This window comes from Rhynchophorus ferrugineus, unplaced genomic scaffold, assembly GCF_030347505.1.
Source record: "Rhynchophorus ferrugineus isolate W39M unplaced genomic scaffold, kcgeb_rfMv2 rfM2, whole genome shotgun sequence".
Lineage (NCBI taxonomy): Eukaryota > Metazoa > Arthropoda > Insecta > Coleoptera > Curculionidae > Rhynchophorus > Rhynchophorus ferrugineus.
Window position 1 is genome coordinate 27,713,726 of NW_027472581.1, and position 27,589 is coordinate 27,741,314.

Genomic DNA, 27,589 nt, shown 5'->3' on the forward strand with positions numbered 1-27,589 from the left:
CGGCACAGAAGCGGAATATAAATCGTCATAAAATCATGCTATGCATATTAAGGCATCACTATGGCGTAGTGTATTACGATCTAATAAAATCAATTGAAAATATTAAAGCATAAGACTACTAAATGTTCGTCAACAAATTGAACAATATCCTCTCCGTCACACGTTGAAAGAGTTGTAAAATACATACTGCTGCATATCGAATTGAAAGATCTCGTACCCAGCGTGTTCCCCAGATATATCCACTTGTTAATATAGATGCAGTATTTCTTCGCTGATAAACAACTGTGAAATGCCAAAAGGGTACAAAAATGAATCGAAAGAATTTACATTATTTAATGTGGTATTCAACAATATGATTATATTCAACAATATGATTTTATCTATACCAAAATTAAGCTGAAGAAAAAGCATCCAAACATAAAATACTACATTTTTTGCTTCTAAATATTTTTAGAAACATATAGTGATATGTTCCGTCATATCCCTTTCTCCTAGAAGGAATCCATCTCTCAAAAAAACTTTCAGCCAGACTAACAATTAATGAAATAACTTTTTTCAGAGATTGCATGCGATGCAAAAATTGTGAATAATAATACACTGTTGTAGATCGAATGGGAAACTCTCACCCTCAGCTTCTTCACCAGATATAGCGTCATCTGAATATTTCTTATCAAGGTCGATACGGTATTGCTTGGCTGACAAACAGTTTCGACATACTAAAGAACTGCGAAAATGCTTGGATGATTGGATCATTGATAAATAAGCATCCCCAAGCTAACAGGGAGATATAAAAATGTTTTGATTAATATATACTTTGCGGGTATGGTTAACTCAATGGTCAAGGCGACAGGATGGTGCTCCTCCTGTTGCGATAGTCGTGGGTTCGAATTCTTCTGGGGTATGGCCGTAAATTCATGTTTGCCATTGTTTATAATTGTGATCTGAGAAGTAAAATGATCCCAATCACACTAGTAACCATGTCGGACCAGATGTCTTCTGGGATGATTTCTAAGTTGGTCACTTGCCAGTTAGTTGGCTTAATGTCGAGGACCGTGGTTTGAAGCCCACATTAGCAGTAGGTCCAGTTCAGATAAACCCCAGTTGATAAATATGTATATGTATATATATATATATATATATATATATATATATATATATATATATACTCTTCTTTCAAGAACTGTAATAAAGCAAATGTAGTCAGTTTAGACAATAACGGAGATCCAATAAACACGTAATTATTAAGAGATATATGAACTGTAGGTGTGTGAACCGCTGAATGTGTCCTCGGCGTCCCAAAAACACCATTAAATAGTTGTATCAAGTGTGGAAAGAGTAGGCGGTTCCGATCAAAGGGCAGAGACGGCTTAAATACAAATAAATTTATTTCGGCAGTAATGTAAAAAATATAAAATAATCATTCCAATTACGCTGCTATTAATCATTGGTCGCTTGCCAATCTCTGGAAACTGAAACCAAAAGTGGCACTGAGTGAATGATTTTTTGATTTTAATCAATTTATATTTTAGTTTCAGTTTAATTTTACATCATTATATCAACCTATATTCAAATTACTGTTCAGTTAATTGTGGCCAAAATCTAATAGTCTAGATACCGACCGGGCAAATACATTAATTTTATATGAAAATTGAGTTTAGAAGCAAGTCCCCGCTGAATCAGTTTTATATAGTGCGTGTGGACGAGCAAAAACGGGACTTTCCAGCATTATTATTCTAGCGCCGTTTTGCAGGAATTTCCTCGTTAAAATATTAAATCGATTCTTATACATCACAATATTCAAAATCTATTTCGGTTCAGTTTTTGTGCGGAGGATCCTCCTGGGCGCAGCGAAAGGCAAACAGCAACAAAAAGGGCTTACTTAATCTCTATTTAAAACCTTTTTTGCGTCGATCGCCCACGGCCCAGTAAATAAATATTTAAATATCTATTTTCCGGCAGGGCCCTGCCCGCGTTTTACTTAGCGCACTCACCCCACCGACATTCTTTTCTTTCAGGCGTTTGAGGTATTGGAAGATCTGCTGGTGAAGAATAAAATATGCATAGCGGTAAAGGAGAAGCTCGTTAAGGATTCGGGCGTTGGAAATATATCGGTTTACGATAATATCGTGCAGAAGCTGCAAACAAAGCCGAGAGCGAAAGGTAAGGGACAAACTCCTGTTTGCACATAAAAAAGCTTTTTTCCTATCCAACCAATGACCTGTAAACATATACGGAAACTCGGAATATGTAACAACAAGGGTCAAAACCTATTACTGGTTTTGACATCTGATTTTAAATGAATGCTTTCATTTTTAATACTGGAATAAAACCTGGGATTTGCTTGAAATTTAAATCCCCATTTTTGATTAATTATTCATTTATATATTTATATATAAAGAAGAGTGCGTTGCGAACAGGTGAAAAACTTGGATCGTTTTTGTAGTACGATTTGTCCTTTGTTTCAAAATAGGTCACAGTTTCGCTGAACACCTCTTCATTCGACGAAAATTTCTTCCCAGCGACCATTCTTTTGAGATCTGAGAACAGGAAATAGCCGCTGGTGGCCAGATCTGAAGAATGCGGTGGATTAGGAATAAATTGGAAGCCCAATTCATGGATTTTTGCCGTCGTTTTCACTGACTTGTGACACGGTGGATTGTCTTGGTGAAACAGCACTTTATTTTTCTTCAAATGCGTCGTTTTTCGGCGATTTCTTCCTTCAAATGGTCCAATAACGCTATGTAATAGTCGCTGTTTGATGGTCATTCCTATTTCAAAGTAGTCAATGAAAATTATTCCATACGCATCCCAAAATACAGACGCCATAATCTTGCCAGCCGACTGTTGCTTTTTCCCACGCTTTGGAGCGGGTTCATCGTGTGCAGTCCAATCGGATGACTGTCGATTGGACTTCGGAGTGAAATGATGTAGCCATGTTTCATCCATTGTCACATATCGACGCAAAAACCACTTTGCACGGAACTTTCTCATACCCAAGTATATGTGAATGATATGAGGTAGATGTTCAGTTGATATCTATAGAGTGTCTGATAATTCATTCAATTTCAATTTACGGTCATTCAAAATCATTTTTTAATGTTTTCGTCGTTAACAACCTCTTTTGGGCGTCCACTGCGTTCATGGTCTTTGTTGCTCATTTCACCGCGTATAAACTTAGCATACAAATCCTTGATGGTTGTTTTTCCTGGGGCGGTATCCGGAAACTCGGCATCAAATCAAATTCTTGCTTCAACTGTATGTTTTCCCTTCAAAATCATCACACGAAGTTCCTTTTTATCTTTTTTTTTCCGCAATAACAAAAGTTGCTTCACTCGAAATCCTATAATTCACAAACTAATGATCCGACAGCTGTCAAATTTATACAAGAATCTTTTGAGAGTTAGGGCTAACTAAAACATACATGAAATTTATTCTAGTAGCACCATCTATTTGTCAGTTCGGTGACTTTTCAGTTGACCTGTTATTTTGCTTGTATTCATGTTTTATGTATAAATATATACGCTACAAATGGTACATATAGGTGAGTGACAATCCGAACTTATTGCATTGCTAATTCGAATACGTGTAAATATAGACAGTTTTCGTCTGCTACTATTGGTATCTGGTGGAAATCTCTTTTCATTTATCATAATTTATTATTCTCCATCAGGTCCAACCCAAGCTGATCCAGTTTCCAAAAGAGCAAGGTAGACAAGGAATTTATAGCTATGCTTCAGTTTCCGATAAAAATACCTCTCTTTTCCCCCCAGATAATCTGCTCTATCACTATTTTCGTTTTCAGAATGGGAGGGGCGCCATATATATGTAACGATTTTACCGCCGATTTTTAGATGTTTAGTGAATTCGCGAATTTGTTTTTGGCTTTTTTTGATTTGAATTGGCTTTTTAGGAAGATTATCGAGTCGGTACCAATCACTATAATATGTATTCCTATATACTGTAAACAATTTAAAGCTTTGCAGATGACTAGTAGTTAATCTATTAATACGCCCGGTGAAGAGGGAAGCTAAAGTGCTTTTATGATAACGCTAATGTAAAAACAGCGCCCACATAATAATTGCTCTTGGATCAATCGGCATAGATAAACAAAAATCAGGATATCTATCAGTTTTAATTTGGTTAAAGAGAGAGCTAATACTCTAGGAGCTATACTTTCTCTTAAGAGGATTCCTTATGAACAGATCAAAAATTAGAAGAGATAGTTGCCAGGGAGGTAGACCGAGTGTATAGACAGGTGGACATTCCAGAGACAGGCGATCACACACTGCATGAAATTTGTGATATGAGCTTTAGTGCTGATCTCTGTAAATATTTATCGGTAAAAAAGCCCATACCGAGATAGTCATGACTTAAATTGAGCTAGCGTATTTTATCCAAGGCATCTCATGTCTTGAAGCAATGGAAGGTTGATAATTAAAGCACAAAAATACGACATTTTAAAAATTTCATTATTATTATTCATATTTCAATATTTAATGCATTATCAAATTGTTTAATGTTATTTCATTATTAACTTATTATCTCACATGTTCGTTGTAATAGCTCATCAGGGAAAGAAACTATATTTTAAAATGATCAAGTCGTTTTTGTTCCTGTGTCATCTGGAGCTAAATATCCATAAAATAATTTAACATCTCGCTGCACAGTGGTCTACTCCATTTTAATAACTTTCATATTACGGCGGTTGATGCCGAAATAAGGTTCCCATCAATTTAACATATAGACAACATATTTTATTCTCACAGATATTTACATAGTTGGAATGACGGAACTTTGCTGCACTTTTCTACATAATCGCCATTATTATCAACGGATTTTTGTAGACGGTACCCAAATTTCTATATCCGAATGTCATAGAAATATCCAGCCAACACGTTGAGACAGCATTTCACTTCCTTTTCACTTCATAGTCATTTCAGATGCGTGCGCCACTCAAATGTTCTGTTAACTTTGGAAACAATTCATAATTAATAGGCGCGAAGTCCGGACTGTAATGAGGGTGTGGCAGCGGCTCTCAGTCATTCCCGCCGGAGGTTTTCGATAGCTCGCCTTTCCAAAGTTCTCTTAGTGTTGTTTAGTAACTGCGTGAGTTGATTGTTGTCCAAGGTTCCATCTAAAGCAATCTATCAGTAGTATCCCTTTATTTCCAAATATAGTGGTTTATGAATTAAAAAATTACTGTTACGAAATTACGTATAAAACTAAATTTGGAGATCTTCCAAGAATTATATTGTTTATATTTCACACTCATCAATGGAGGCAAATCTCATAAAATCTCCAATGGATTATGGAGTATTTAAAATTATGTTAAATGAATAATGTAAAGCAATAAACAATTGGATTCTACAATGTAATAAAATATTTTCATTTGAGACATCTTAGTCTCATACCAGGTCTGCTTCCTCTTTAACAAATATTGACTCAAAAATTAATTACGATGAAGATGTTTCTACGCATCTTCTTGACTATTTTTCAAACCATCAGGGCAAAATTAACTTAACTATGTATTTGGCGCATCACAAAACTGAGTTTTTACAATACACTACAATTGTACAAAAAAAATTATCTTCAATTCACATAAAACATATATTCAAAACATGTAATCAAACATGATCTAACCACCTCCTAGAGCAGTTATAGTTGGAATATTGCTCAGCGTTTTCGGGAGCATGAACGTTTCCGGAGCATGAGCATTTTCAACGCATCAACGTTCCTGGGTTGTCACACGGTTTTGTTGACTTCTTACTTGAACATTGGAGTTGTATTCTAAAACGAAGTGCTTGATTGGCCTGCTCCCTACTATGTTCAAGCACCAATAACTATTGGCTTTCCAATTATAATTCATCATCAGATAATAGTAATTACCTTTTGCCGGGAAATATTTGAATTATATAGGTTTTCATAATAGATTTTCCTAAATACCCATAATGTTTTTTTGTCCAGCAGGTCTCTATTGCTAATATATTTTAACGCATGCTGCATAGATACTTTCCTAGGTGTCCACCTAGTTCCCTGCGACAGTCAACCCGTTTATATGTCAGAAAATTCACTGCCCTAAGTCTCTATGTGGGAGGAAGCCTCAAAGAAAAAATATATTTGGACTGTTCAGCTGCTACTTTTAATTTCTTCAGATACTCAGCTGGAGGTTTATGGAATCGATATTAAGGTTTCCACGGACAACATTCAGGACAACAGGTCCTATCAATACCGACTATATATATGGTTTCTTAATTTGTAGGTGGTTATATTGACTTCTTAGGGAAAGGTTGACAGATCGACAATAGAAATAATAGTCGGATTCTAGATTTAGACATCTGTTATTCTCCACAAGGAGAGGATTAGATTTGGAAGGAAAAACAAATTGTGATGAGAGAGTCATAAAGTCGTATAATATTTAAATAGTTTTGAGCTTTTCCATTTTGAAGAAACATACCTAATAATGACACAAAATTTTTCAAACACAATACAATCAGCTGTTTAGAAAGAAAAAAGTATGATTTCTCTGCATTGAATTTTAACTGACGATGAAATAAAAGTAGAATACAAGAGAAAATTAGATAAAAATAAAAAATATATAAACACTATAAACAATAATAATTAAGACCTTTAAAATATAATACTAAGAAAACTAAATTAGAATTGCATAACCATTACGCTTAAACTAGTTGTTTCTCAATTTGATAAAAACGTCTAAATGCGTTCAACCAACCATAGTCGTTATTCAACAAACATTACGTCGACTTTTGGCATCGATAGCTTGAGTCGTATGTCGAAAATGCTTATTTTTTTATTTTCGTTTATTGACTAAAAAATCTCTCCACAGAATAAATTTACGTTAAAACCACAACAGTTATTCTAAGCCATCATACCACTCCACTGTTGCGATTTATTCAGTTATCAGATATATGTTGACCTGACACATAAATTTTTTATTTACTTTTTTATTGGGAAACCTTGATCGCCAAACGTGCCTTTCTGTAAGATAAATATTGACTAAAATCGAGTTTAAACTCACCGTAGCTTGAAAACATATTTATTCATTTCTTCGGTAAAGTTAATCCAGAGTTATATTAAAACCTCAGGAAATATATTTGTAAAACAATATTCTCATTTGTTTCTCATTTAATACTCCAGGAGACCTAAAATAATATAAATATAATTTTTAATTAAAATACAAAATATTAAGCATAATACAATTTAATATCTTCCATTTATTTATAGCCTAGTCAATTAGCCCTTATAACAAGCGAAAAGTTGTATATATTTTTTTAAATATAATCCATCCTTAAGTGAAAATACTATAGTATATTAAAGCCTTTGAAATATAATAACCTGGAATTTTTTTATTTATTTAATAATTTACTGAGAACAGGGGTTTATTTTTACGAGAAGAAAATAAATGGAATATTAAATATCCAAGTAATAAAATCATTTTCAATCCAAGTATGTTTTTGTCTTCTTGTAAATGATATAAAAGATAAACATTTATTGCATTTATATATCATATATATTTATAGGTTGTCAATAACAACGAACAAAAAACACTTCACTACACAAGTTCATACGATTTAGTTCTTTTGAATCTGCATCCTAGTTCAGTGTTATCCAAGAGTAGCAGCACTTCGATGTTAACATGGGGGTAAAATAGCTCCTCATGACTTGTTGCAAATCTCTTAATTACCTTCATGGTAGTTGTAATCCAAGCGTCTCGGTGTCATTTATTATTCCTATTGTATCTGGATGCATCCATAATACGTCTCAGAACGTTGAGAAGACTTATTCTGATTTATTCTGAAATACTTTGAGAATAGTTTTAATCGAATGATTGATCCACAGTGACAATTAATCGAGCCCCAATAACAGGGCTCCGGCTATGAAAATGCAAGATTTAATCAATAGTTCAATAAAGTCTGGAAAAGTTAACAAAAATGATAAAGCCTGTTCATAGTTATAAAAATGTCCTAGTTTATTTTGCAACGTAACTCATTTAAACTTCAATACAATCGTATATTTATATTCTTATACCGGGTTATTTTTCCGAATGGTGCTCCAATTTTTGTATTTGTGTATATTTTATATTTTGTTAAATTATTTTATTTTTATATTTTATATAACATTATATTGTTTAATTTAATACATTTTTGTATTTTTTAAAATCATTTAAAAAAATTGAAGAAAGATTTCTTCAGTATGGTAGAAAAGTGATAAAAACAACTTGCCCTTATTTTTAGTTTTATAATATTTCTCCTCTGTAAACCAGGTCATTTTTCTCAATTTTTGAAGAGGCTCAAAATTCTGTTTTTATATTATCAATTCTTAGATAATTTACAAATGCCAATTTACAAATACATGCCATAATTTCTTAATCTTCATGAATTGATACTGTCTTTGTTCTCCGGTATCTTGCGTGTTTTTCATAGTGATCCATTGAATTAATATATACGCTCAAATGCTCAATCTGACATCTTCAATTTCAAATTATTGTTAAGCTTATGCTGAATTTATTTAATATAAGATGTAATTTTTAACAATTGATAGGCTTTTGGGTTAGGAATTATGGCGAATATACAGATTATAATCCACCAAAATATAATTACAGACGAAACAACAGATTAACAAATGAAAAGTTAAGCAACAAAATAAATTATATATGTACAATGTTGCCGTGAATACGAAGTACAAATTAGTGCTCAATTAATATATGTATACTCAAAAGATAAAGTATTCAGTCCAGTTATTAGCTTAACTAGCTTAAAATTCACTAAAGGAGTAATTTTTTATTAGAAACCTTGTATTTGTCTCTAGTCACCATTAGATCTGTAAGTCTTTTATTAAGAAAACGTACAGTAGAGAGTTTCCTTAATTATCAACTTTCCATGCTGGTCAGGTTTCCCGCCAGTTTGTTTGCTCCGGACCTGGATAAAATAAGAAAAACCTCTTCCGTGAGAGGGATGCAGCCAATTTAAACAAACGGTCACGTGGGCTCTATCCAGAGTCAAATTCGAAATTATGTTAAACATCCGAAAACGTGCAATATGCACTAAACAGTCGAAGTAGGCGAGAGACCAGAAGAACAATTGCAGAATGCTTTGCAGCGTTCCGATATATTTATCCTGGACTCATCATGCTGCAGCAGAATAGTAGTAACAAATTAATTCGTAAATTAAGATTGTCAGGGAAAGTGGGAGGGCTTTATACAGCTTTTATATTTCGGTTTGTGGAATGCTATATATTACGTATACCTCTTGTTAATTTTTTCCTCTTTATATCTGACCCATTTCATCCATGCTGAAGATCTTATTGCAGACAACTTTTTGCTTTTTTCATCACATCCAAATAGATCTTGTTTATATATCCTTCTTGACCTGCATGTCCATTCTACTAATTATTTGCCAAACCTCATATAAATTCGACTGAATGCAGTGATAGGTAGGAAGACATAATTCTTTGCAGTCATATTGTTTATGAATTCTATCTACAATATATAATTTGGCAGACCTATTTATGGATCAATTACTTAAAACTCAATTAAGGGTTGTCTCACACCTCAAATAGCCGCTTATCTCTATTTCTCATTTTCTATGGATATAAAAATATATTTTAATCAAAATATCAAATTATTCACGGTGTTTTTTACATTTTATATATTTGATCTCAAATACAGCTAACATCAAGATGATCTTGATTTGTTATCCGCTTCGTATTAACATTATTTGTTTTCGATCAATCCAAAATTATATAGTTTTTAATTTTTTGAGAGATTTTATTCAGGGTGCACACACTAATATTCAGTGCAGCTGCAACACACTATAAATATTTCCAACAAAACGCCGTTAACTTAATAAGTTAACAGTATTAGGCATTTAACTGGTCAGATAACTGACCTTAATTATCTTCTTCTGTTCGAAGTAACTGATTAGAAACGCAATCTGTTTCGAATTCTAACTATCTATTTGCTTCGGCATTTTTATTCAGAGTATTTTGAAATATTAAGCAGCGGCTTGAAACTTAACAAAACAAAAGGCAAAAATAACATTAAATAACAGTTTATAACATATCTTTATTATCACTAACGTTTTGAAGACTTTTCCAGATATTTGACAACTAGGCAAATTTTATAGGTTGATTCTATAATATGTTTGGGCGGATCAGACAATATCGTATCTCTTTTTAGTTAGAAGAAAATGAGAAGAAAAATTATTAGCTGACTTTAAAACGACTTTACCAACTGCGATAGGCAATACAATTGCCATCGTAATGACACAAGTTCATTGTTGTTCTGAATAGACTGTATTTTATATTGTTCAGGAAGCATAATATTATTGGAAACTGACTTGCTCGACATTCCGTGATGATTTTAAAACATGAATGAATGTGCTCTATTAGTGTGATACATTCTTATAATATTCATCATGATCTTATAATATTTATTAAACTTATAACAAGTTTACACATAGTATTAAGTATTTTTAAATACAAATTTATAATAAAAAAAAATCTCAAGAAATTTGTACAGATAATCGAGACGTTTTAATGCAGAATCAAATTCGAAATTATGTTAAACGTTTTAGAGCATGCAAAGAGCGAGACGAAAAATCTCGCGTCCCAGAACAACGCGAAGGAGCAGAAGAAACGGTGGCGGAACGGAAGAGCAATTTATGAGGTGTAAGAATTGTCGTTGTCAAGAGAGGACTTGGCTCAGTTTAGATAAATTGTTCCTTATGACTACTGCTTGGAAATTGCGTTTTGCTTTGCAAATTTTTCAGATGATATAATGAGAATTTCTAAGTGGTTTTTCTCTTGGAAGTGCCATGCCTCTATTTCAGGACGATTTATTCTTGAACAATTCAGTGATATTTTTGTTTTTTTCCGAGAAAACGTTAATGTTAACTATAGTTTTTGCCTAAACAAATTTGCTAATATGTGAAAAGAAGTATAAGTCAGAAGAATCTAAATCTACCGAATAAGTTTGATAATGAAACATGTTGATACTTAAATACTTAAAGTTACTAATATTACCGATATTTTCCTAAATTATATGAGCAGATCCTTACATAAGTCAGTACGAAGAGACTCAGTCACAAGTGTGTCTACATACCAATTTTAAGGATTAATACTGGGGGTTGCTATTTATTAATGACAAAAAAGCATTAAAACTATATTTGAACCGATTTGTAATCATCACGACTTACCTGATAATAAAATATTACTTGAGCACAATATAAGTATGATTACAGGAATTTTAGTAGAAATAAAAGCACAAAATTTAATAATCCATCATATTAAGTCAAACGGTAATCAAAAATGTTACGAGACATGGGCGTCACTTAAAGTTTTCGAACTATAATTTAACCACGTTTAATATGTCGATACATGTCTCAAATTTCTGCGCTCTTTTATTTTCTCTCTCCTATTTTTCTTATACTCCGTGGTCAAAAATTCCATTCTAGGCTACCAACACTACGAGAATAAAATGTCTACACAGATATAGATCAAGACAAATAACCCAAATTTCACTGAATTATTTGCACCAAATGGTGCTTAGTATTCGGCTGATCAAAAAAAAATATCTAAATATTCTCTTCCGAGACGTTATAGTCTATATTTAAAAATTAAGAGATAATATATAATTATATTACTATTAGATCTTTATACATAGTAGGTGGTTAAAAATCGATTAATATTAATAAAAGAAAGTATTACGGCTATTTTAGTTTATTTCACATCATCCTGGCCACCATATGGTCATAGTTTAGATAATGTAGCAGAATATTCAAAAAATGTGGTAAAATATTAAAGAAAATGAAGAGCAAAATATTATCTGAAAGTTTCAGTGAAGACAAACCCTTTCATTGATTGCTAAGTCAAAACAATATAATCTCAAACAATAACATCTACGGTGATGAACTTATACATGAAATATGATAGAACATAATCGGTGAAGTACATATCAGACATATTTTGCTTTTACTCAGTGCTAAGTTATAAAAGAAAAAATGTCACGACCATAGAATCTCCAAATTTTATATAAAAAAAACACAAAGATAAATATGTTAAACAATAACCAGATCTTAAACTTCTCCACTCTTACCCCGACCGCAAGCACATATATACCGATGGCTCCAAATCTCGCAGCGGGCTTGGTAGTGCATTTGTGGTGGAAAACCGGTAAATCCGTTTGAAGTCCCTTGATTCAAATCGGTTCAGTATTGACAGCTTAACTCTTCTCAATATCAAGCTTTATCAAAGCCTTATCCTATATCACAACACAATCCTTCACAGAATGGCTTCAAAGACTCAAGTTCAACCATCCCCTGATCACCGACTCAGTGTCAATCATCCGTGCCCTATATCTGAAGAGGATCAGGACAAGTTTACTTACATGGATCCCTTCTCACGTTCGTGTACCGGGAAAAAACGGCGCGGAGAGTGCGGCTAAATCGGCTGCCTACTCTTCCGTTTCCATCATGGATGTTTGTGTCCATACCGATTTTATCCCATTCGTTTCTTGATTCACATATAACGAAGCACAACGTCATTTGGCCCAGGAGGCAAACCACAACAGGATCTTTTGAGGTTAAAGCTGATATTTTCTATTCCCTTTATGACCACGCCGTAGCTTTGAATCGAGTAACACCGAACCACTATCGTTTCTCGCACGGTCACTTGAAGACTTCGAGCCCGCCTGCTCACTGTGAGTTTTGTCAACGTGCCCCTGTTTCACTCTGCCACATACCAAACAATTGTCCACGGCTCATCCAGATTAGAATTAAGTAAGAGCTGCACAATTTCATAAAATAAGAAACGAAAATACAGACAAGCTCCTCGGATTTCTACGAGAAATCGATTTTCTCCGTAGTATCTAGCCTATTCTAAGTTTACTGTTACTGGCCAAATAACCATTGCCACTTCGATGTGGATGCATACGTGTACTGTCTGGATAGAACCTCTACTTCGTTATGGTTGTGTTTGTAGTCCTGTATTTGTGTTCATTTTTAAATTGTATATTCACTATTTATACTTTTAGCCCCCATGTTTGTGTTATTAGTTTTATGTATTTATTAATTTATTATTTTATACATACACTTTATGTCTGTCAACGTCCACTTCATATTATCACCGTAAAATTTTAAAAATTGACACCGTCAAAGCGGCAAAAAAAATAAATAAATAACCAGATCTATATATAGAAACCCCCGAGTCAAGACTAAGGTTTAGACTGACTACAATCAAGCCTTAGCAAATTTTCTTATGATATAGGCGGCTAGAGAATTGTATTCAATATTTCTGGCCTTTTACGTCACTATCCCAATAATTATAAATTAATATCCGTAGTTCTTGTTCATACTAATTGCTACCATACACACAGACAAATATATTTAGTTTAATGGGCATCAGATTATTTTTAAACACCTACGGTTCATTTTAATAATTTAACCAATGCCGCTGGTTTTATAGGATTGTTATCGGATACATAACTATAACAATGAGAATAAATTTTATTAGAAACTATTAAACAATCCCCAAATCTACTACACAAGGAAATGGAGCTCTTCCATTAGAAACTTTTAAACAATCCCCAAATCTACTATACAAAGAAATGGAGCTCTCCTATTAGAAAACAGTAGTTCAGCGCCTTGTTAATACAGATATTGCGAGGAAATAGTATGTCGACTGCTCGTATTATTTTGTCTATACTTTGTATTTTAAATTCTATTGATATTATTCGAAAAACACTAATAAAATCAATTAAGTAGTAATTGATATTCATACCAGTGCTATATAAAGGGTCGCCCTTTTATTAAACAATTCATATTTGTAGAAATTTAATTTGGATGACCAATACAACTGTGTAATGAAAAACCAATACAAATTTACCAGAGCTCAGCAAAAAACCTATCCAGATAACGTTATTAAATAATAATCGATAGCGGTGCATTGGCAATAATTTTACCAAACTAATTGGACAACGCCAGTTATTATCTAACAATATATCACTGTAATAGTTTTATACAAATTTCACAATAAATTTCCCTTGGAAATTGGTCTATTCATATTTGGTTTTGTTTCATCAAAATCATCCAGAATTAATATATTGTACCGACTGTTTAATTTATCTGTATGAACTCTACCACACTGGGTATAATATATCATTTTAATTCTTATTAAAATTTATATAATCATTATTGAACAGCGCTAATTCGAATATATATAAACTAAAAGAGCGAGTAAATGTACAGTACAGTAAAAATAATTTAATTAATTTCTTATTTAAGAGAAGATAAATAGATTTGGATCTAAAATCGATTAAATTATCGACTAATTGTTAAATATATCATAATTTCTGACAAATTCAGATTCAATTAAAGATGCATTAATAAAACATTTCGCCGATATTTCCTGCAGTAGCAGGTATCTGCGAGACCGCCAGAAGCGACTCAATTAGTGGATGCAAATTTTGTGCTTTTCTCGTCTTTAAATCAGCTGTCACTTCTGATATTCAAATTTCATAGATTGCAGTTTCTTACAGGAATAAATTTAATTTAGACTAATAGTAATGCTAAATTTAAAAAAATTATTAATTAAATGATTCTTGTTATAGATTTTAATTATTCTAAGTATATTAGCAACTTTGTTTCAAATGATCCTAATAATACCTGCACTCATAAAACAGTGTCACCTAAATTTTTATATACCTTGAGAAAAAATATTTTTTAATTCAAAAACATTGTAATAGCAACACTTCAAGTATTATGAACCACCAGGTTTTGTAGTGATTGATATATGTCTGATTAAATATATGTGATTTGATACGCGTTACTTTAAAACCTGAATGTGTATGTGATAACTGACATATAGTGAATTGAAAATAACAGTAACATGGGAAACGTCGCAACGTTGCCGCAGCTACTCTTGAATTTTAGTACATTTAAGCTCTGACATATAACAAAATTTTAATATAAATAAAATAATTGAACAAATATTCTATTAAACACAGTTTATATTAACATTATAGAACATCAAATGCATTTATTATCGAAGAACCTAAAACTACAATTAATTTTACGGCCACAATAATTTGTAGGTTAGAGTTGTTTTATTAAAAATACATTGAGCTTTTTGCCATATTAGTATCGGTAGGGTTCTAGACGCGTTTTTGTATGTGGTGGTACACCCCGAAGGCCTAATCCACTTAATTAACAATTCTATATCTAAGTAATGTATTTTACTTTCATTAGAGAGCATATTTATGTTTTACGCTTAGTTCTTGTTTCTTTCGATGCAATGTATCCTTGTAGAGTCATTATAATATTACTATATTTCTTTTTAGTTTGTCCTGTTACTATCTGTATACATCTTTCTTGATAAAACTACATTTAATCACTGCATCCTCCTTAATGCATTTGCTATATCTGCAAAAGAGCTAGAGTTATTTCTCTACTCAAGCATGTTAACCAAATGTTCATGTATAGCATGAACAATTTTTTATTCAAGTACTTTAATAGTTTTTAGTTAAGAATGCAGGTAGACATGTAAAAGAATTTAATATATTGAACAACATATAAATATAACTTTTGTTAAAATACTTGTAGAACTATTGTATCGCTAGACTAAACTCTTATTGGCAAATGAAATTATAAAAGTAATATTAAAAGTTATGAATTTTATTATTTTATTGCTTTTGACAGATCATCTGATATTTATATACCTATTTTTATACATTTATAGCTATACAAAAGTAGTTCTTTTGTATCGTTATCACATGCATTTATATCTGCATCTTAAAAATAGCATTATTAAATTTATTAGTAGTTTTGTCATTAATTCTACAATATTAATATATCTTAGCAATTGTGGGACACTTGATCTGTATAATACTACAGTCACAGTGCCCATGTGGTTATCAGGTTAGTGCTATTATTAAGTACTCGTTAGAGGACATGAGCCTGCAGTTATTAATTTTCTTGCCAAGCATAATAATAAAAGTATTGTGTAGTTCTCTTTCCAAGTTTCTACCGAATTTCATTATTGTGAACAATGAATTTTTAGTTTCGTTTGATTAAACGTTTCAACAATTAAATTGTGAATAAAAGTAACACATTTATTATATACTAAAAAATTATATTTAACAACTCAATAAATGTAGATTGTGGAAATTTAAATCTTACGTTCTACCTTAATTAATAAATATTGGCGATATTTATATACAGCACAAGAAAAATATCTGTATGATGCAGACAATCATCATCGGTTCATTCTTGATATAACAAATTACAAGCTTCGCATCAACACCAAATTATTATTTATATAGGGAGCTAAATGAATAAGCGAACATTAAGAGTTTTCTATTATCAATGCTGAAAACACAGACTTTAAAATAAATAACAAATATTGTTGCCTCTATAAATGAGTTCTATTAAAAAGGAATTTCGCGTGTTGATAAAACATTGCTTTTTGAAGAGATTTTCTTGATGCCGAGTTTCCGGACACTGCCCCAGGAAAATCAACCATTCAAATTTGGTATGCTAAGTTTAGACGTGGTGAAATGAGCACCGAAGACGGTGAACGCAGTGGACGCCTAAAAGTTGTTACCGACGAAAACATTTAAAAAATCCACAAAATGATTTTGAAGGACCGTAAATTGAAACTGAATGAAACAGCAGACACTCTAAAGATATGAACTGAAGCTATACATCATATAATTCACGAATATTTGGGTATGAGAAAGCTCTGTGCAAAGTGGTGTCGCACGAGCTCACTTTTTGCCAAAAAGAACGACAAGTTGATGATTCGGAGCACTGTTTGAACATGATCAAGCGTAATAAACCCGAGTTTTTGCATTGATATGTGGCAATGAATGAAACATGACTCCACCACTTCACACCGAAGTCGAATCGACAGTCATCCGAGTGAACTGCACACGAAGAACCCGTTCTAAAGCGTGGGAAAACGCAACAGTCGCTAGCAAGGTTATGGCATCTGTATTTTGGAATGGGCGTGGAAGAATTTTCATTGACTACCTTGAAAAATGTAGGACCCTTAACAGTGAATATTACATAGGGTTATTGGACTCTTTGAAAGAGGAAATCGTCCGCATTTGAAGAAAGAGGAAATGCTGCTTCACCAAGACAATACACCATGTCACAAGTCATTAATTCCTCATCCACCGTATTCTCCAGATCTGGCCACCAGCGACTATTTCCTGTTCTCGGATCTCAAAAGAATGCTCGCTAGGAAGAAATTTTCGTCGAATGAACAGGTGTTCGCCGAAACTGAGGCCTATTTTGAAGCAAGGGACAAATCGTACTACAAAAATATTATCGAAAAGTTGGAGGATCGCTATAATCAGTGTATCACCCTTGAAGGGAATTATGTTGAATAAAAAAACTAATTTTGCCAAAAAAATATGTTTTACTATGGTAGGCCGGAGACTTTTCACTTGACCTGTTATTTTATTTCAGAACTTTGGTTTATGTGGAATGAATTTATTTGTAATCTGCCAATCACCATATTCCTACCATTAATACTATCGACAAGTTACCAACATAAAATTCGTTTTGGAAAGCATCTGATGTGTTTATTGGTGGTCACATTTTTAACTCTTACCTATAAAAAAACAAAAATACAAATTAAAAATACGCATTTACCTGAACAAAAATCGTATCGTTCCATCTCCTTAAACACTGAGCTGCCATATCGCCAGAAATAATAGAAAAATCGAGAATAACCAGCTATAAATAACCTTTTTCCGCTCAGAATGGAAATTAAGCTTTTTGTCCGAAAATTAATTGACTGTACCAAACAAGCGAATTGAGAGCGCGTGTAATAAATTAATTGAAGTTAAAATTAAAATCAAGGGAGAAATATAATATTAATAAATTATCAAAATATTAATAAACAATACACATTATAAAGATAATTACGCTGAGCTTAGGATTAATAACAACACCTAGTTATTATTAATCAAATGTTGACGTTAAAAGTGATTTTATGACATAAAATACGACATAGTATTAGCAGAAATGTTTTTGAAATCGACGATGTTTTTGAAGCCTTATTTCACTGTAATGCCTTTATGAAACCGTTGATGGTATATCAAACGGTTAAAAGTCCAAAAAGTCCAAAATACATTGTATACGCATTCATATTTATGGGCTGTATGAATACTGCATCGGAAAAAACGCAGATTTGCAAGACTTATTTTTTTCTATATTTTTCTAGAGTTCCTATGTTTTGTTTACGTAGCGAAAAAAAGATCGAAACTGTATTATGCCTATTTTGCGAGTAATAAGTAAACCTCAGTAGCAATAATACTTATCTAGGTAAAAAAGTGGGAAGGTTTCATTCCCTAGAAATTGTGTAGCAAACTAAGACATAGAGGGATATTTGGTCCAGTCAAAGGCTGAGAATCAATAATAAAAGGCGATATCAACGTCTAAAGAGTACGTGTCTTCTACTGGTAATCACAGAGTATAATGTACATGAGGAAGCTTTTACCACTTGGTTTTACCGTTTTCTTTTCCATCGGTAAGAATCACAGCGTGCGCAGGTTTTCTTGTTTGATGTCAACAGCTGTTGAACAAATATGCTATTGTCGAATTTTTAATAGCGTATAAAATATTTGAAATGAAAGACTAACGTTCTACTGTAAATAAATGGATAATAAACCTTCATTGCTGCAAGCACAGTCTGAGCAACCCAGAAAGCGTATTGGCTTCTTTATTGAACATTTAGTATACCGTAAAATAAATACATTATAGTGAAACCACATGTCCTCCTATATACGAAAACAGATCGGGTCGATTGATATGCTGCGAACTCTGAAGGTATCCATTAGATCTCCAGACAATGAAAAACAGCTACGACTGTCTAAATTATTTTCAGATTTAATAATTACATTATTATATTTTAATATTACTCATGTATCTATCTTCAAAAGAAAAGAAAGCAAGAAAAGGCAGAAGGAAGAAAAGCAATTAATATCAGTTTTGCTGTTTCAAAACTGTGTCATTTATTAAACAGTTGGATCAAGACATAAATAGATTAAGTTAATATTTCTAAATTAGTATTATACACGAATAAATTGTAAAAAGGAAACTGTCCTATACCGTAGATATGGTAAAGTAATAAGATTGTTAGTAAAGCAACAAAATAGTATCGCAACAAAAATAAACTAATCGACGTGATATGCATTTACTCAATCGTTTAGTTCAAGATTTTCTTATAGTTAATTCATAAAATTTAACCGTCGGATATACAAAGATGATGATTGAAAAATTAAGTTGCTAAAACAAACTACAAAATTGACAGATCTACAACATAGCTCTAATAATTTATTATAAGTTGTTTGAGTTATAAATGAACTTCGATTAAGTCATATGTCACTACCTGCGTATATATTTCTTGATATAAATAATATATTTGACTGCCTGATGCATTTGTTATATCTGCAAAATAGTATTCATTCTCTCCTCATACCTTTTAACCAAATGCTCATATATATTCTAAACAATTTCACATATATCAATGCATATAAAATGTTTACACTCTGCAATATAATTTTCTATGGTTATCTTATATTAATAACATGCACACTTTTAGTCCTTTCCACTATATATATATATATATATATATATATATATATATATATATATATATATATATATATATATATATATATATATATATATACAAATTGTTTCTGTTTCTGTTCTGTTGCTGTTTCCAATATAACACTACTTCACAAATCTATCATTTGTCGATTTCTTCGGTGTGTCTGATGATGTTAATTCAAAGCGAAAGGTGTTATTGTAGACAACCACATATCCAAGCAATTTTTGCGTGTATATCTTTCTCGACCTACATATCTACTGTAGTAGTTCTTTGCCATATCCCAAAACAATTCGATTTAAATGAATGTTCAGAGATTTGGTAGGAAGATGTTAACTCTGTGGCCATATTATTCAGCCATGTGATCTACTATCTATCTTTCTCAAACCTGTTTCTAGAAAAGTAAATTACATAAAACACAATTAAATATTTCATTCATATTTATCAAGTGACAATTTAAATTACTTCAATCTTTAACATAGTATCTGCAAAGTTTAATTTATATTTTGCAAGCAATCCCTAAATTACAGCCTTTTTTGACTTGTTGGGATCTTTTTGTTGGATTTCTGTGGAATTTTGAAGCTTGAATCATGTTGAAATTGCAATTTATTACGCAACCTTATGCACTTGCCCACTACAGATCTGCTTCAAAATGGGTGTATATGACAAAAAGTTGTAGTAGCATGATAATTTATGAGTTTTAACCCTCACACAGGTCAATTGAAAAGTCCCCGACCTACCATAGCAAAACATATTTTTTTGGCAAAATTAGTTTTTTTATTCAACATAATTCCCTTCAAGGGTGATACACGGATTATAGCGACCCTAAAACATTTCGATACCATTTTTGTAGAACAATTTGTCCTTGCGTCCATTTCTGCGATCACATCTTTATTTCTCTCTCGACGAAATTTTCTTCCCAGAGAGCATTATTTTGATATCTGAGAACAATAAATAGTCACTGGGGGCCAGATCTGGAAAATACGGTGGATCAGGAAGCAATTCAAAGCCTAATTCATAGATTTTTGCCATGGTTTTCACTGACTTGTGACACGGTGCATTGTCTTGGTGAATCAGCACTTTCTTCTTCTTCAAGTGCGGCCGTTTTTCGGCGATTTCTTCCTTCAAACGGTCCAATAACGCTATGTAATAGTCGCTGTTGATGGTCATTCCTATTTCAAAGTAGTCAATGAAAATTATTCCATGCGCATCCCAAAATACAGACGCCATAACCTTGCCAGCCGACTGTTGCGTTTTCCCACGCTTTGGAGCGGGTTCATCATGTGAAGTCCACTCGGATGACTGTTGATTGTACTTCGGAGTGAAATGATGGAGCCATCTTTCATCCACTGTCACATATCGATGCAAAAACAAGGGTTTATTACTCTTGATCATTTTCAAACACTGCTCTGAATCATCAACTCGTCGTTGGTTTTGGTCAAAAGTAAGCTCGCGCGGCACCCACTTTGTACAGAGCTTTTTCATACTCAGATGATAGGATGTACACGTTCAGTTGATATCTTTAGAGTGTCGGTTATTTCATTCCATTCCAATTTACGGACATTCAAAATCATTTTATGGATTTTTTAAATGTTTTCGTCGTTAACAACCTTTTTTGAGCGTCCACTGCGTCCACTGTATTCGGTGCTTATTCACGTATAAACTTAGCATATCAATCCTTGGTGGTTGATTTTCCTGGGGCAGAGTCCGAAAACTCGGCATCAAGCCAAGTATTTGCTATCAACACGCGAAATTGTTTTTTATCCATTTTTTTCACAATAACAAAAGTTGCTTCACTCAAAATGCTATAATTCACAAATTAATGATCCGACAGTTGTCAAATTTATACATGCATCTTTTGAGGGTTAGGGCTAACTAAAAAAACATATGGATTTAATTCTATTGGCGCCATCTATGTGTCAGGTCGGGGACTTTTTAAAAAATGGTGACAAGATACATAACATTCGATATTAGTTTCAATAGACCGAAATACATTTGAGAAAATAAATGATCAATCTAAATTTTAGTATTTTTTCAGAATACGTAGAATTTAATACCAAATATAAATTATTTTTAGGAACTTTAAAATATGTTGAGTTCAACGAAACCCTTCCCGTAACGAAATAATCAAATTCGCACATAAACTAACCCCATTCATTTTCCAGGGTGCATTATCTTCGGATCCGATCAGGAAGTGGCCGAACTGATGAAGGCGGTGCGTCGCTGTAACGCCACCGGCTGGTTCTCCTGGATCGGTTCGGATGGCTGGAGCGCTCGTTCTCTCGTCTCCGACGGAAACGAGGCCGAAGTGGAAGGCACGTTATCGGTCCAGCCCCAGGCCAATCCGGTGCTGGGTTTCAAAGAGTATTTCTTGTCGCTGAACGTCGAGAATAATCCGCGGAATCCATGGTTTGTCGGTAAGTAGGCTTTTGGGGTAGATTGTTGTCGTTTGCCGTTGACGTTATGCGTTTGAGGGAGCGTTGACGTGGGAGGGATCCATTGATGGGGGAGCACGATGATGGGTGGCGGGCGCCGGATCTCGCTTTCATAGCGTGATTTTGCTGAAATGATCATTAATATAAGCCGTTTCATTTATTTTATCACACCAAATATGTAGAGCACTTGCGAGAGTTGGTTAAAATGATACCCGTGAGATTAGGATGTAATGTATTAAGTCTAAATGCTCTGAAACAAAACGAGACCATATATGTAATTTAATGTAAATAATCCCGACCTCATACTTTCGCTATTAATACTGAGAAAAGGAGAATAAGTAAGATAATCATAAGGCAGTAAATTAAATGTATACGTTATTTCTAACCACTAAAGAAATAATAATTTGTAATCCAATAAAATCCTTTGGTCAACAAAAATATCTTTAATATTTAAATTAATTAGTAGTAGTAATCACCCTCCACCCAACAGAATAAAGGGAATAATTTTAAAAGATATGTTACTAAAACTTGTTTCCACTTTATTTCCAACATAAGATCATTTGATAATCATTTGATGATCAAGTATTTGATATATAATATTAATTAGGATAATAAACGTACGTATATTATGACATATTATAATTACTATATCAAGAACTAGCGACCCGCCCCGGCTTCGCACGGGTGCAATGCTGGTACTAAATTAAATACACTATAGAAAAAATATGAACGTTGTATATAAAAACATAGCGGCCCGCTCCGACTTTGCACGGGCATAAAATATATATGCCTATGTCACTCAATGAAAACATGATTAAAATCGATCCAGTATTTTTGGTTCATTCATTACTGCCCTTGGCCTGCACGTATTAAATTTGGAGTAAAACAATTCCTCTTCCCCTATACTTACTATGAAGATTTCCTGCTATCTTTGGAATATCTAAATTCATACAATTTTTATTACATTACACATTTTTAAACGCAAATTTTAAATTTGTAATATATCCGAAAATATTTGTTTAATTTACATGCTGTAAGGAACCATATTGATCTATATTAATTGCACACTGTATTTAAGGTACTTAATTCGATAAGGATTAATGCCGTATTGCTTAAAATAGCTTCGTAAATAAGCCATTTTCTCACGTAAAAAGTAAACAATAAAAATAGTTAATGTGGGTTATCCCTAAAAGATAAACATATACCATCGCGGACTTTTTTGTAGACCTTTTTATGGTGTACAATACTGTAGTACATTAATTTGATCTAACTCGTAGGGTTAGGCAGCGTTTTTGCTAATTGCTAAATAAGCCTAAAAAAATACGTTAATTTACGACATCACGTTAGAAACCTCTAAAATTAGCAATGTTGCCTTAGTATATTATGCATGTATTATACATATAAACCTTCCTCTTGAATCACTCTATCTACTGAAAAAATCCGCATCAAAATCCGTTGCGTAGTTTTAAAGATTTAAGCGCACATAGGGATATAGGGACAGAAAAGGCGACTTTGTTTTATACTATGTATTGACTAGCACTCAACAATATGTTTAAATGGCCTTTTATTACATCTAATTTCCATTAAGTATCAATAATCGATATAGTATTGATATCAACAACAAACACTGAATAATCTTTTTAAATGACGATTAATTAAATCTAATTTCCATTAAGTTTCAAAGGCTAACAAACTATTAACAAATTTACATTACTACGCCACTGAATGTTATAACAACGTATTAAAAGTAAGATTATTCTAAGAACTGGAACAACTTCAGAACCTCAAATATAAGTATACAAAATATTTTTTACTTCTATATTATACATAAAACATAAATATACAAAATAGACAAAATAGACATTAATAAATGAAGTATGTCATATAAAAGTACGTCTTATCTTATTATATCTTATATCTTCCTATATCTCAATATTCATCAATGCTTTAAAATGTCTACAAATATACTGTTAATAATTAATAATTAGTTATAACATATTTGTGCGATGTCATCTATACATGCATACACATATACATATTCATATATATATATATATATATATATATATATATATATATATATATATATATATATATATATATATATTATATAATTTATTCTTTAATAGCAGTAAGGTAACAAGAAGCTGCTACAAAGGGAATGTCCTAAAGTAGTATCATGACAGAGAAGTCATAAGAAGAAAATTGAGATCATAGAGAATTATTCTGGCATTTTATGGAGAACAAAAAAATTTGTTCTATCGCCTTCGAACTATAAATTATTAATGGTGATTCAATACCTCATCTTTATGTAGATATATAAATTGGATATCGAGTTCAGACTTTTAAAAAATTCCGATCTAATTCGAAATATGCTAATGAAATAAAAATATATGCTCTTCTCTGTGAATATGCGGATTGGTTAGGGTGGGGTGAGGTTTCCATTTAATCTTAGACAAGTATGTTCTCATGGGATTTGCGATATGACATCTAGTGCTGCTGGGTTGTAATAACTATAATGTTTGTATAGCAAATTTCTTCTAATGGTGAATATTTACTTAATCGTAAAGGGCTGAGATTTTTCATGATAGTTTTTTTCGATCTGTTCAAAATATAAACTATACTAATTTGATACTAATAAAGAAAAAGTAGAAGAGCTGATTCATTTGATTGTATTCACAATACGATATTTTATGCTTAGAAAAATCGACGTATTTGGATCATTCATTACCAATCCATCCTAGTACCAATGACTTAAAGAACGTCCCATTTTTAAAATTAAAGTACGGGTAAAGTTAACAATTGGCATCAGGTTTTGTTTTGGTCTTCCAATTCTTGTGATAAGCCAGACTATTTACTCTCTTCAACATAAAAATGTTGTGATTATTTTTTGGATCCGATTCGGAGAGAACATAGTAGCCAATATGTCGTAACATGACATATGAGGTGACGTTATGCAGGCGCTTGACTGGGATTAAACCACAAGTTGAGCAAATTTTTGCTACAGAACTGTTGTCAATTGTTTGAATCGTATCGTTTTAAAAATATTTTGTCACATGAAGTAGGTATGAAAGATTTAATATTCACACCAACGTGGAAGTAGTAGTAACTAAGGTATAACCAGCAGGAAATCAGAAGATTAAAGCGAACCCAATGAAACGAAACAACTTATTATATGTCGATATGCGACTATTTATTCCTCTTCTAGTACCAAAGAGCTCTTGTACAACTCTACTTTTCTAATTATATTTTATCTATCAACGTATTTTATACAAAGGTATTCTATTGGCGATTATTTTTTGTTTGAGATTAAATTATATCCAAATATTTACCTGATGATAATTGGAAAATTACGAATAAATACGAGTTTTATAATTACGTCTAGTAATACTGTTAAGGGTTGCATTTCACTTTGCAAAACTTTTCACTGAGTCAGTATGTACTATATATATATATATATATATATATATATATATATATATATATATATATATATATATATATATGTACTATATATATATATATATATATATATATATATATATATATATATATATGTACTATATATATATATATATATATATATATATATATATATATATATATATATATGTACTATATATATATATATATATATATATATATATATATATATATATATGTACTATATATATATATATATATATATATATATATATATATATATATATTTGTATGTATATATATATATATATATATATATATTTGTATGTATATTTAAATAAAATTGCATCGTCCGTTATTTATGTGTCTTCTATGGCTTTCGTTCACTTACTGCCTTCTACTTTGTGTAATGTCCCATATAGGAACTATCAACTAACCAACAAATGAGGAATTAAAATTATATAAAACTATTCTATAAATGTTAATATTCTTATATAACACTGCTAAAATTTAAAAATATTTGTTTATTAATACATTCAATATTAACACATTCACTCTTCGTTTTATTATTAAAAGTAAAATTGTATTATTTTTCCGAATCAAAAGTGCCTGCTGCTTTGTGCTACAACGTTATCAGATTGTGATTTTAAAATTTACGCGTTAACCCAAACATCTAAGTGTCGGAGCCGCTAGCGCGTCGACAAAGGCATTAAATATGTGTTTATATATTTTATGTCACCGATCTGGCGACTATTCCTGACTGCTTCGTTTAAATGTATTTCGTGTTATTGGAATGTATTTATTTGTAGCATATACTTTACATACCCAAAAACGTTGGGCCTAAAAATTCTTCCTCGATATAATCCTTAATCGTGCCAAATTTAGTGTCTATAGGTATTGCCGAGCTAAAAAAGGACGACAAAATATTCGTTAAACCAATTAATATGTATATACATTCTGTTTTCACATTTATCAAAAATATGATTTCAAACAATCTCTTTGGAAACCAACCTCTAATTAATCTATCCCCTCCTTTGATCCAGCACACTGACACATAAATTCAGTGATTCGGAATCGACAGATTGTTACTTAGCGGAATTTCCACCCAATAAACAAACACAATTAGTGTCATTTTCATATTCAAATACAATTGCCATCTAAACTTTACCTACATCTGTTTGTCTACCAACAATGCAACTTCGACTTTTTACTTGACTTCTTGGTAAAAAAAATATTTAAGATTATACAATGTACTTCTTGTTTCAGCTCTTTTAGATTTCGATTTTACCAGGCTTGTCAGAAATTAATTTCTAGTTTTTATAACTGATTTTACTTTCCACAAGTATACAATGTTATGATTTGATACATATGTAATTTTATTTTGCTAACTATAACCTCAAAACTACATAAGGTGCTTTCCACCAAATAAACAACATACTTATATATTTTTGAAAATCGAGTCGAGTTATATGCCTAATAACGTGCAGCATGCATTACTTATCGTTTGATGAAACAAGAAAAGAGGGGATGAAGATGTTTTTCGTAAGTCGTTTGCTGGTAGAGACTTACGGTGAGTATGCTCCAACAATTCAAATGTAGAGATTTTAACATTCAAAATAAAGAGCATCTTAGTAGACTGCATAAAAAACCAGCATAAACTGAAACAAAAGAAGCAATTGGCAGAAAATCTGAATGTGACACAAGACAATTGTGAACCACTATATGTGATGGGAAAGTGCCACATGAATTGAATGACAGGCAGAAAAACACCGTAAAGGAATTACCGACACATCTAATAAAACACACATTGGAAACCTTATTACACCAACATGATTATTAACAGGACCGTCCTTTTGCCCACACTAAATTATGAAGTTCAGTACCTAATATATGTTGCTGTATCTCAATAAGCAAGCTAAACATTTTTCATAACACGCAAATGTTGTATCACTTTTCACACCGGTACTACAAAAAGTATACATCGTGAGTCAAAGGCCTCCCCATGGTCACTTAGACAAGATATGATGTTATTCAAATATACAAATTGTTACTTATATCACAAATACCAAAATCACAAATATCATAAATTCTAGAAGCTG

The 27,589-nt window shown here is 32.1% G+C and overlaps 1 protein-coding gene across 2 annotated transcripts in view; it reads left to right on the forward strand.

Annotated features, from left to right (window-relative positions):
* The window catches only part of LOC143191719 (metabotropic glutamate receptor 2), a 609,670-nt gene that overhangs the window by 471,055 nt on the left and 111,026 nt on the right, over positions 1–27,589 (forward strand). For both annotated transcript variants that reach the window (XM_076397081.1, XM_076397080.1), the window contains 2 exons: positions 2,016–2,160; positions 21,798–22,049. In XM_076397081.1, the coding sequence (XP_076253196.1) occupies positions 2,016–2,160; positions 21,798–22,049 (397 nt within the window). The remainder of the gene's footprint in view (positions 1–2,015; positions 2,161–21,797; positions 22,050–27,589) is intronic.